This window comes from Xyrauchen texanus, chromosome 36 (genome assembly GCF_025860055.1).
Source record: "Xyrauchen texanus isolate HMW12.3.18 chromosome 36, RBS_HiC_50CHRs, whole genome shotgun sequence".
Taxonomy (NCBI): Eukaryota; Metazoa; Chordata; class Actinopteri; order Cypriniformes; family Catostomidae; genus Xyrauchen; species Xyrauchen texanus.
The window spans coordinates 3,755,053-3,768,885 of NC_068311.1; the positions used below are offsets into that span (position 1 = coordinate 3,755,053).

Here is a 13,833-nt window from a genome sequence, read left to right on the forward strand (position 1 = left end):
GGCAACGACCCAGCAACCTGCTCAGGGTCATCGCAGAAGCTCTCGGACAAATGAAAGAACAGTTCAAAGCTGTAGGATTCCAGAAATTCCCATTTGTGTTATCAGGTACGACAAGTTTGGAAAAGGAGCTAGAAGAACTGCAGATGTTGAGCATCATTGACTTTATCAGGTGGAAGCAACTGGTGCTGGAACTTCGTCTTATAATCACTGTCACTTGAATGTAACTTTGGAACAAATGTGAGTTGACGTGAGTGTCGGGAAAGGAGAAAAGCAAGACAAAGAGAAAGCTCCTTGTGCTCTTCGTTACTCCAGAATGACCACCTTGTACCCTCTCAGTCTTGCTGTGCTGCTATTACGACTGACATCCCTGGCGATGGCGGCCCAATCCAACGAGCGGCGCGTCGTGGCCCACATCCCTGGTGACGTCATCATCGGCGCCCTCTTTTCAGTGCACCACCAGCCTCCGGCCGACAAAGTGCATGAGCGGAAATGCGGGGCCGTTCGGGAGCAGTATGGCATCCAGCGTGTCGAGGCCATGATGCACACTCTGGACCGAATCAACGCAGACCCAAAAATCCTTCCCAACGTCACGCTCGGTTGTGAGATTCGAGACTCCTGCTGGCATTCTGCAGTTGCTCTGGAGCAGAGCATCGAATTCATACGGGACTCGCTCGTCACTGCCGATGAGAGCGAGGAGGCTGGAGGTGGGGGTGGGACCAAGTGTGCGGACCCAGGAGCCACGCCCATGAAAGGGAAGAAGCCAATCGTGGGGCTGATTGGTCCAGGCTCGAGCTCAGTGGCAATTCAAGTGCAGAATTTGCTGCAGCTGTTTAATATTCCTCAGATCGCGTATTCAGCCACCAGCATGGACCTCAGTGATAAATCACTTTTTAAATACTTCATGAGGGTTGTGCCATCAGATGCCCAGCAGGCCAGAGCGATGGTGGACATAGTAAAGTGGTACAACTGGACCTACGTATCTGCCATCCACACAGAGGGTGAGTACATCTTCTCATAGAAACAATGACTTTTATTCACTTTCACACACATCACAAATAAAAGGGAAGATTGTCAGTTCATAAACACTTACTTTTTGCACTGTTCCTCACACAATGCGATCTTATGACATCTAAATACATTTACTAAAGCGCATGAGTTGTTTGAACGTTTGCAGTACATGACCAATTACATTTACAAGCTTGTTCAAGTGCCATCCAATTGCGTGGTAGCTCAACTGATAGAGCGTTACACTTGTGATGTAAAGGACCGGGGTATGAGTCCTGAAGAACACACAAGTCGACACATGAGCTGACAGTGTCATAGAAGCACCTTTAAATTACATGGTTTTGTTTTTCATCTCACATTTGCTTTGACTCTATTGGTTAGGTTTAGATTTAGGGATGCATTGACCTTGTATTTTGGCTTCGCTGTACGCAACGCATAATTTAAATGCATTTAAACTGATTGATCTCAGTTCAGGAGACTCTTTGCTGTCAGTAAAGGGTTAAGGGTTTGTCATGTGACAAAACAACATGGCGCCGACCACAGCGGAGTTTGTCTTTGGGAGAATGCCAACAAAACTACATCTATTAAGAAACCTAATTACGTTTTTAAATTTAAACCTATTTGAGTCAAAAGATTAGAGTCTCTAGTTTCATCTGATATGCCATTTTTTTACATTTGAGTGATTTATCGCGAAACGCGATAAATACATTATTCCCCTTAAAAATCCTATATTTACTGTGTATCCAGCTAAAACAGTTTGCTTTAAGAGGCTTTATATGGAGTTAGGATGAAAATAAGGAGCATTTCAAACTGTTCTGAGACCAGTGCAGACAGACAGCACACTGGAGGTTAAGTCATTCACTAAATAGGGAGCAAGGGAGCATCCTCTAGCTCTCTATGAAGCTAAGTGCATTCACTCCTAAAATCCAACCAAAAGTTCTGTTTCAGGCTGCAGTTTGGACACTCAATATGTTTAGCAGACATGGGACAATGATAATCAGCACATAGATTCAGAATTTATAATGTATCATTTAATTTCATCATGGTTGGCAGTGATTGGATGATGCTGGTCATTACTTTGAATCAGAATTAATTATGCTAATTTCTGATTTAATGTCTGTAACATCTCTAAACATGAATAACCAACACTCCTGGAAACATAATGCATGTTTATTAAGTGCTATTAGTTACAGATCAAAAAGAGTAATGGAAAAATGCACACAGCAGTCACGCTCGGGTAAGGAACTAGGCCTATGTAATATTATTTTGCTAAAATATTGCCCCAGTCACATAATTCTGTTGAGATCAGGCTCAAGTTCTGCTTTTGCAGCAGGTATGAATGTGTTCCTTTTAAAGTTTAAGTGTTTAATTTCCGTGCTGCTAGTGTCACCAAACAGAATTGTAAAAATAATTGTATTTTTGTAAACACATTTCCTGAACCACATCCCCGTCTGCCATTGGTCAAACAAGCAGATAGTCCGGTCCCATTGGTTGAGTAAGAGTTGTTGTGTCCATGTGATTCTCAAACAAAAACAGGTATGTTATGCTAGCACCACAGAGTCACAGTGTTTACACTTTTCATGTAAATCCACCTTCGAAGGGTTTACTTACAGTTGTCTCTGCATATAAAGCCGCGATAGATTTATGTATTTCAACGTGAGCAACATTGCACACTTCAACTACATGCTGTTATTTAACCGTCCAGTCAGTAAGTCCGTTTTTAATTCAGTAACCGCTCTAATGAATTTAGTGAGTATTCAAACCAATAACTCTGAAGTCTAAAGGCCATTGCACACTGAGTCCGAAATTCGCATCCGAAATTTTCGCACGTTAAAAAAAAAATTCGACCTCACGTTATTTCAATCACGCTTGCACACTGCCTCCGAAACTTTCGTCCGTAATAAAAAAATTCGGATCGGGTTCGATTTTCTGCGTTTTCGCATCCACAGCCAGCATTTTGAGAGGTTTTTGACAAATCGGAGCCACCGTACAAGTGACCGGCAAAATCCAGAATGGCGTCTGACAAGTTGATACACTTCGTCTCGCAGCACAAAGTACTGTATGAAAAACAAAATGCGGATTACAAAAACACTGAATATGCGCAGACCTTTCAGTTTCGGTTTTCAATTCGATCAAGTGTATGTTCTCTCGATCGGAATAGAAAAGGAATAAACCTCCCCTTTCAATCAGATCGAAATTTCGGATCGATTTAGGTGTGATTGAGCAGCCAATTCGATTACTATTGTATTATTAGGGTACAAAATATAACCTGTATACAGCTGATCTGTCTGCCCAGCGCTTCCGCCGGCTGTGTGTGTGTGTGTGTGTGTGTGTGTGTGTGTGTGTGATAGCTACCTTAGACATACTGCCAGTCTCTGTTCAGGATCGATTGGCTCACGGAAATTTGTAGTCTTCTTTTTAATGTGTGGCTCCAGTATCGCTAGCAAAGCATCAAACTTTTCCACAGACATTCTGATTCTGAGGTAAATTTTGAATCGCTCGGGATAATTTCGCAACTCCTTGATAAGGAGCTGAAACTCTCCTTCCTCTCGGCGCAATCTCAGGATTGGATGGACCCAATATTTCCTCTTTCTTTTTCTCTTTTAAAGAAGAGAGAGGGCAACAAAATCATCCTCACTGCTTGACGAATCCATTTTGTATTTTTTGGGTTTTTTTCCGCAAAGGTTTAATAAATACGCATCGGACTCAGTGTGCAAGGTTTCTGTGCGTGACGAATTTTTAGGCTGATGAACACGAAAAAACGCATACGAAAATTTCGGACTCAGTGTGCAATGGCCTTAAGTCATTCTGACCTGCTCATAACAGTCATTCGTTTGTGAATCGGATTGCAGTGTGATCACATTGTGGAGCGAATTCACTAAACAGTTTCGGCACTTTTGCACGTGGTATTTCAGCGTCTTGTTCACTAACCACTCGCATTAACGAATAAACGAATTTTAAACGAATGAAATTGCGCTGCGTCTCGAGTATTTAAATGAAGACATTGTCATTCCTTTCCGCACAATCATGCCTTCTTTCTATGTAAATTAGGCTTATTATAGATTGCGCTTCATTCACAAAAATTGCCTGCTGGGTAATCAGTGTTGGGTAAGTTACTTAAAAATAGTAATCCACTACAAACTACAAATTTTTTATCTAAAATTGTAATCATATTACTTTACTAATTACTTTGTTTAAAAGTAATCACATTACTAATTACTATACTTTTAAGTTACTTTCTAAATATGTCTATATTTCTTTCTTGTTCATCATTACTGTTACGATCCCCTGTTGTCTGCCCTGTGTTCTCTGTCTCACTAGTCACGGTTCCTTGTTGTCTGCTCCGTGTTTTCCGTTTCACCCGCCACCGATCCCGTTCTATGTCACGTTTTCCCTGTTGTCCGCCCTGAGTCTCACTGTCCGTGTGTAAACTTCACTTCCCGTCTTTCCCGGTGCTGTCACAGCTTTATTGTCCGCACCTGTTCGTCATTTTATCACCGTGTCTGTCCATTTAAACCCCGCTGTTTTCCCCTTCCCCTGTCGATCGTTGACGTTTCATGTGTTCGCCCAACGTTTGTGCGCTCTCTCCGAGTTTGTTCGTGGTTTCCCTGTTCTCTCCCTTCGTGTCTGTTCTAGGTGTTCCTGTTCTTCGTAGACGTTTCCTTTAACCAGTTTTAGTTTGTCTTTGAGTTTAGTTTTTCCCACCGTGGACCTTTTATTTGTTCCTGTGTTTGTTTATTTTATCAAGACAATAATAAAGCCGCACTTGGATCCACACCCCCGTCTACCTTCTCCTATTTCCACCAGTCATTGCAATTACACAGAACTCGTACACTTCTCCTTCACGATGACTCATTATGGGGCAATAATTAATGCATTCGACATAAATAATATATTAGAAATATGTATAACCCTATAATGTTTTTAAAAGTCATAAAATTATATGGAAGTCAGGAACTGTAATCAGATTACAATGATTTAAAATGTAATGCATTACACTTCTTTTAAAAATAAAAGTAATTCGATTACAGTAACTGATTACTTCAGAATTGGATTAAAACTGATTACCAGATCGATCACATCAAATTGAATTAATCAAATAATTATCAAATGATGGAAAATAATGTTATAACCTAGCAATATGTCCAGATGCACGTTGTTGTTGATAAACATCATAAATTATATTTATATATAAACTCTATATATATATATACTTAAGCCTTACTAATGGTGCTGGAGGGGCACTTATGGTAAAAAAGTTTTGGCTTTAATTAATCAGGTGCAGCACGTGCAAATTAGTGAATTCCCCCTTGTATGTTTGTATTTGTGTGTAGCCAGTGAACGCAATAGAAAGATGTTTTGTCCATTTAATGTCTTCGTATCATTCGTGACACCCAGTCTTTCTCTCTCATCACATTTTATTCAAAATGCAGATTCACAACTCGGGTCAAATATAATTTGTTTTGCCGTGGTTCTGGAGATTCAGTTGTGATGAAGCACACACATACGCACACATGACAGCTCAGAGGTGTGATGTGCATGGTGTCTGTTTCATAAGCTTCATATAAATTCTGTCAGTGTGGTCTCTCTTAGTATCAGATGGGAATTGTGTGTTAAGATGTCTGCAGTGTGTGTGTGTGTGTGTGTGTGTGTGTGTGTGTGTGTGTGAGTGTGTGTGTAAAGAGCAAAAATGAAAACATTTATATTGTGAATATAATCTTTTTTTTCTAAAGGCATCTAAAAGGTTTATTTTCTGCAATATATTGTTTCAGTTTTTTGCTCATTTAATGGACTCATTTAAATGTAAGTTTTATATATTGATATTAGGGCTGTCGATTTAACACGTTACTTCAGTGCGATTTAATTATATAAAAAATAACGCGTACATTTCTTCTACGCAATTAATCATGTCGCCGGACCATAATACGGAATAATTTTTTTTTAACTATTATATATTTAATAATTTATATTTGAGGGGCTCTCAGCGAATATTTATGCATGCGATTAATTAGAAGAATTTATCGGCATACCAAAACTTTTAATCGATTGACAGCCCTAATTGATATACTATACTTACTTTTACTGAAATAGATTTGACACTTTTCATCAGTTTCACCAACATCGAATTTACCTGTGCCACATGCTTTATTGCCATCTGCAGGATGACGGCATTGCCATATAGTTCGATAATTATGAAAATGAGTATTTATTTTTGTTTTATGTTATTGGAGTCTAATTTTTTTTTTTTTTTCGTTTAATTTCACTAATTGCATTTGATGTCACGAAGATGTTTTCAAATCCAGAGTTTTCGCCTTTTTCGCCCTTTCATTTTTGTTTTTGGTGTACGATAATAGCCCTGTTAACACTCCAGCCTTATGTCTCAGTTCTTACACCTTAACATGTTTCTTATCCTCTGAGATCAAACACACTCACACACACACACACACACACACACATGCACACACGCCGCCCACTCCACTCGATCTCCTTTCATCCCACTCTATTCTACGACTCTAGAAACACCCCCACTCCATGTCTGATCTCGAAGCCTCGAGAGGATTTTGGATGTATGTGTGTGTGTGTGTGTGTGTGTGTGTGTGTGTGTGAGTCAGATGCTGGTGGTTCTGGGTGTAAGCACTTTTACTGCCTGATCCCCAAAGCTGTGGACATGGAATTTGTCCCAGACTTAATTAAGATGGTATACGGTGTAAAACTTAACTGATTTTTATACTGTGTGAACTATAGATTATATACCCTAACTCTAACCCTACCCCTAAACCTAACCCTCTGTCAGGTCTTCTGTCTAATACAACCCACACAAGCCAAAATCTAATTCTGACCGGCTAATCGGCCTTATTTAAAATAATTTATTTATCAAATGCAGAAAATAAAATATTTTACTTTCATGATTAGTTCTGAGTAATACATGACACAATTGATCTAAAGGGGATGGTAAGGGGGATGGTGGTTTTACAAGGGCGATACTTTTTGGTATTTCTTGCTCAACTCAAACCCTGTTTATGGGGACCTAATGATAAAATCTGATCCACACACACACCTGCAAACACTTGCTTACGCACTTGATATTGCATCTCCTGTAGACGAGCTGCGTCTCTTTGTTTCTCAGATTTTAGGGTGAATGAGAATATTTTGAATAATTGTTAATGAAAAAACAATATGTTGTCCATGGCAACCTCTCTACCTTCTTTCAGTCTCTCTTGTCCTTTTCATTTGAATTGTAAAGTAAGAGCTGCGTGAGTGGACGGAGAGAGACAAACATGAATAAAAGCGAGTTTTTTATGCAAGTTTTGTACGCGTCTCTTCTATCAGCCAGCGCATTGATGATGCAGGAACACAACTACCTTAACGATGCACAGAATGCCTTTGACAAATGACATTATTAGGAGTCAAGTCCTGAAAGGGCGAAGACCCCTATGGTAATCGTTAGTGTTCTTATAAATTTTTTTCTGCCATGGGAGTCTATGGCAGCCCATAGAACCGCTCACAGGAAAGTTATGAAATTATGCACACAGCTAGAGGACAGTCTGAACTGGTAACACATCAAATCTGGAGTCTGTAACTCAAACTCTTTTGCGCCACCAACAGGTCAAATTTTCACTCGTGTTTACACTAATAACTTTTGAACTGTAAGTCCTCTAGAAAAAGTCCAGATTCCTGAGCTCACGCCGAGTTGAATGCTGATGCAATGGCTTTGATTTCTACCCGACAAGATTTTCCACCATATAGAATTTTTAGGAAACACGTTTCTTCATTTCTCCTACAATTTGTGCCCAATTTCAACCAAAATTATTTTAAAGCGGAAGGCTTTTTTGATGTTTGAAATCGTTTCTGAGATATGGCTTCACGAAGTTGACGGTGAGCACGCCAAAATGGACTTCAAGCTGTATTTCTGCAACAGTTTGACGGATTGTGACAAAACTTGGTATATGTCATCGCCATCATACCTTGAGGTCACCTGCAGTGTTTCGCCACACTTCCCCCAACTGGTCAGGAGATAGCAAAAAATGGCTAATTTGGCTTATAGGTTTTGAACTAGGGTCATCGATGACGTCGACGCAAAAAATACGTCGACGCAAAATATGCGCGTCGATTCGCCGGACCCAAAACAAAGATGGCGCCGCCGAAGTGCAAGGCGGCATGCACTCGTTCCTCTAAAGTATGGGAATTCTTTAATTTAAAAGGAAACAATTCCGTGATATGTCGTCTTTGCAAAATGGAGATGGCCTTCCATTCTAGCACCACGGCAATGCACCAGCATCTGAAGAGGCGCCACCCGGGAGCAGCCGCAGATGACCGAGCACCGTAAGTTTTTTTTCAACTCCCCACTTTGCACTCGATGTTGGAGTAGGCTATATATAATACGTTGTCGACACCTAAAGTTTATTATTATTATAGCTATTAATAATGCGCTTATAGCTATGAATGTCGTGACACTGACAACGCGCTGACAGACAGGACCAAGCAGGTAACATTTAATAAAGTCTCAACTTTCAAATTTGGTCATTCAAAGAAAATTAAACCATAAATAGGCCTAGGCTACTATTTTGTGGCTCTTTAATGTGTCGTGACAGATTGCCTCAGTTAAAGCTGCTCGTGAACCGATCATCTTTTCCTTGGTTCATTTATAGCATCAAATAGGCTAAACATGAATGTAGCCAACATCAGAAGGACTGTTGTTTTAACCGCGGAAAGATGTCAGTACAGTAGCCTACAATCCATTATTCAAATTCAAATCCACCGACGTTAATCTTCTCTCTCCTGACTACTTTGTCGGACAAAAATGGCGTATTATGATTGATTGATCAGATCGCCAGTCAATCAAACTCCCGGCAAATGTTTTTTTTTTTACATTTTATACACCCCCACCCCCGATGAAACCGGTATTACCGGTGTTGTCACAAGTCGATTAATCGAATCGAAATCGAATCGGACTGGGAAAAAATGAAACGTTAGATTAATCGATGCATCGAAAAAATAAATCGCTAGATTAATCGTTTAAAAAATAATCGTTTATCCCAGCCATATCTGCAACACTTTGACGGATTGTGACAACTTGGTATATGTCATCGCCATCATGCCTTGAGGTCACCTGCAGTGTTTCGCCACACTTCCCCCTACTGGTCAGGAGATAGCAAAAAATGGCTAATTTGGCTTATAGGTCTTGAACGCGTTGGCCAAAAATGATAAAAAAGGGTCTCTTTAGATTCAAAATTGTGATGCAAAATTCTGTATTTTATTAACGCATTGGCGTATCTTTACGAAACTTTTTATGTGTCATCAGGACCATGCCTTGAAAGTGCCTGAGAAGTTTGGGTCCGGCGCCACCTAGTGATGGAAATTTAAATCTTTTTCAAAATTTGTGAGCTTATAACTTTTAGTGGCTTTGGTCTATTTTCACAGGGCTGGTTTCATTAAGTTCGGTGAATGAATGTGTGTATGAATGGGTGAATGCGCTTTGAATACCGTTAAGGTTAAAAAGGCGCTATATAAGTGCAGACCATTTACCATTTACCATTTAAAAGGCACAAATGCTTTTGTTTGTGTGTTGTTAGCTTAAGCACATTGTGTTTGTATGTCTTGTGATTTTATTATGCAGAAAACCAGCTAATTTCAAATGGTTTACATACTTTTTCTTGCCATTGTATATATAAATTGAGCAAAAGTAAACATCCAGATATATTACCTTCTAATGGTTTTGGGGGAAATGTGCTTAATCTTTTTTTAAATAATGTCAAAGTGAAAAAACTTGTATGGTCCTATAAATAGGCTTCATTTTCTTTATGTAAAATATAATATCTTTTGATTTTCCTTTTTGAATTTGGGTGAAATGTGACCTGGATATGTTTTTGTTCTAAAGATACAGTAGTCTTATGTTAGAGATTGTGCCTCTGGGCTGTTTTTTTTTCAGTGTTTGTTTGTGTGTGAGTTTTATACGAAGGAGTGGAGACATTCAAATTCATCTGTAAGGTGTCATAGACCTCTTCCCATGTGATTTAAACCATAGATTTTAGTTTTTGCAAACAGAGGGCGGATTCATTCAAGTTTTACAGTAAAAACCTTTCTAGTGTAATTGTGGCTTGTGTGTAGATTTTGCTTTCCTTGCAGCATACACTTCCTGTTTAATAAACAGAGAGGTGAGAGCTGGAATCCACAGTCTGTTATGTGTAAGATGTTGTTTTGGATTTAGTTGTAGTCTGAACTAGTCTATGAGATATGGGCTGTTTCTCAATTGCTTTTTTTTATTGATTCTTACGATAAATAATGAAAAGCAAAACATATATACATAGAATCAACATTAAAACCCACAACCTCGACTCCCCCTCCAAATCCCCAACCCCAGGCTGACACCCAACAAACATCCCTGTGCTCACACATGAGTATATACACAATATATATATATATATACACTCACCTAAAGGATTATTAGGAACACCTGTTCAATTTCTCATTAATGCAATTATCTAATCAACCAATCACATGGCAGTTGCTTCAATGCATTTAGGGGTGTGGTCCTGGTCAAGACAATCTCCTGAACTCCAAACTGAATGTCAGAATGGGAAAGAAAGGTGATTTAAGCAATTTTGAGCGTGGCATGGTTGTTGGTGCCAGACGGGCCGGTCTGAGTATTTCACAATCTGCTCAGTTACTGGGATTTTCACGCACAACCATTTCTAGGGTTTACAAAGAATGGTGTGAAAAGGAAAAACATCCAGTATGCGGCAGTCCTGTGGGCTGAAAATGCCTTGTTGATGCTAGAGGTCAGAGGAGAATGGGCCGACTGATTCAAGCTGATAGAAGAGCAACTTTGCCTGAAATAACCACTTGTTACAACCGAGGTATGCAGCAAAGCATTTGTGAAGCCACAACACGCACAACCTTGAGGCGGATGGGCTACAACAGCAGAAGACCCCACCGGGTACCACTCATCTCCACTACAAATAGGAAAAAGAGGCTACAATTTGCAAGAGCTCACCAAAATTGGACAGTTGAAGACTGGAAAAATGTTGCCTGGTCTGATGAGTCTCGATTTCTGTTGGGACATTCAGATGGTAGAGTCAGAATTTGGCGTAAACAGAATGAGAACATGGATCCATCATGCCTTGTTACCACTGTGCAGGCTGGTGGTGGTGGTGTAATGGTGTGGGGGATGTTTTCTTGGCACACTTTAGGCCCCTTAGTGCCAATTGGGCATCGCTTAAATGCCACGGCCTACCTGAGCATTGTTTCTGACCATGTCCATCCCTTTATGGCCACCATGTACCCATCCTCTGATGGCTACTTCCAGCAGGATAATGCACCATGTCACAAAGCTCGAATCATTTCAAATTGGTTTCTTGAACATGACAATGAGTTCACTGTACTAAAATGGCCACCACAGTCACCAGATCTCAACCCAATAGAGCATCTTTGGGATGTGGTGGAACGGGAGCTTCGTGCCCTGGATGTACATCCCACAAATCTCCATCAACTGCAAGATGCTATCCTATCAATATGGGCCAACATTTCTAAAGCACCTTTGTTGAATCAATGCCACGTAGAATTAAGGCAGTTCTGAAGGCGAAAGGGGGTCAAACACAGTATTAGTATGGTGTTCCTAATAATCCTTTAGGTGAGTGTGTATATATATAACAATGAACCAGCCACCCCCCGAGAGCCCTCCAAAAACGCAAAATATTTGCTCCGTTTCCCAACAAACAAATCCAAGTTACCCCGTCTTCCAAATGACACCTCCGCAAAAGCCACCACCCTCCCCATCTCTGTGCACCACTCCCGAAATGGGGGCGCCCCAGCCGACCTCCAACCCCCAAGATAATCTGCCTGGCGATCATCACACTGGTCAGAACCCAACTCTCTATGAGTCTATTCCCCACATCGGTGACCGCCCCATCGCCCAAAACACAGAGTCTGGGGCAAAATGAAACTCGAGTGCCCAGCGAGTCTCACACAAAACTCTGAACCTTCAACCAGAATTCCTGGATCTCAACACACCACCAAAAACCTTGGGCTGTGTCTTCATCCTCCAATTGGCATTGTTAGCAGGTGGGTGTGTCTTTAAGACACAGCCTATACAATCAAGAGGGGGACCAATAAAATCTATGTCAAATCTTGAATTGCATAAGGTGCACCCTTGCATCTCTAGATGCAGACTTGACATTTTTAAGAATCTTAGCCCACACTCCCTCCTCCAAAACCAAGTTTAAATCTTTCTCCCATAATCTCTTGATAGAATTTAAAGCTCCATCCCACAGACTCTGAATTAGCAGGTAGTAATACACGGATACCTCATGACCTTTTCCAAAAGCAGTAATCACCTCTCCCAGAGCATCTGCCGCTCTAGGGGGTGTATGCTACTCCCAAAAATAGTAAGTACCTATAAAACTGAGATCTGGGAATCTCAAAATGTTGAACCAAATTTTCAAAAGATCTCAACACTCCACTCTCATACAGGTCAATGAGTGTAGTAATGCATAATAATAAAACAAAATCTTGGGTAGGCCTAGCCCACCTTTGTCAATCGGCCTATGTAACTTATTGAAATGTAATCTGGGATGCTTTCCAAATGTAGGACTTCACTATGCTATCAAATTGCTTGAAATTAGAGAGGGGGACATCTACATGGAGAGATTGTAGCAGGTAGTTACATTTTGGAATACAATTCATTTTAATAACATTAACCTTCCCAATAATAGATAAACGTAATGAAGCCCACCTGCCCACATCGCTCAAACCTTTTTATTAAGGGGTCAACATTAACTCTAACTAAATCAGACACATTTTCTGGGAATAAAATGCCCAACTACTTAATACTTAATGCCCTGTTTGGGCCACTGGAATGCGCCAGGCTGAAAAGTCATTACTGGGCAGTACACTGTCAGAGCCAAAGCTTCGGTTCAGACCAATTTACTGAGTATCCTATAAACTTAGAAAAATAATTAATAATTCTGTGGAGGCAAGGCATAGATCTAACAGGGTCGGAGATGAATAATAAAATATCATCTGCATAAAGCAAAAGCTTGTGCGCCATACCTCCCACGAAAATCATCTTCCTTTCGAGACAGAACAATAATGGAGAAAGAGGGCAACCCTGCCAGGTGCCCCTATACAGAGTAAAATAATCTGAAATTAATCCATTTGTTTGTACCACTGCTACCGGGTGTCTATAAAGTAACTTTCGTCCAATAAAAATATTCCCGAACCTGTTAATTTCCAAAATCTTAAAAAGATCATCCCAATTATCGGCATCAAGTGAGATTGCAGCGACCGGAGTCTGATCATTCCACTGACCACATGATATTGATGAAACGCCTAATGCTATCAGAAGTATATCCGAATAAATCCCACCTGATCTATATGTATAAGAGATGTCATAACTTTGTTTAATCAGTTAGCCAGAATTCTTGAAAATATCAGGGATCAGGGAAATTGGACGTTAACTCTTGACTGATCTTGGCTTGTGTCATGGTTGGCGGAAGCTTTCCATTCTTTAATGATTCCATATAAACTACAAGTTTTGTAGCATAAGATCTAAAACATTCAGCGGCAAAGCCATCTGGCCCCGGAGCCTTGCCTGTAGGGAAGGTCTTAATTACCTCACCAAGCTCCTCCAATGTTATCTCAGTTTTTTTGCTCAGTCGTCAGTTAGGAAGCTCTAATGGTTCCACAAAGTGTCTAATATCTTCATCAGTAGACGAAGATGTGGAACTATAAATATCAAGATAGAATTCTTTAAAAGCATTATCAATGGTAAATATTTCACCACCAGCAGATTTCACTGAGGGAATGGTAGAAAAAAGACTCAGGGAAGCT

At 40.3% G+C, this 13,833-nt stretch overlaps 1 protein-coding gene across 1 annotated transcript in view; it reads left to right on the plus strand.

The window, feature by feature from the left end:
* Window positions 1–343: 343 nt before the first annotated feature.
* Window positions 344–13,833, plus strand: part of LOC127629588 (metabotropic glutamate receptor 5-like) — a 79,065-nt gene continuing 65,575 nt past the window's right edge. Inside the window, 1 exon segment of the mRNA XM_052106695.1 lies at window positions 344–998. Within this exon segment, the coding sequence (XP_051962655.1) occupies window positions 374–998 (625 nt within the window). The 5' untranslated portion in view covers window positions 344–373.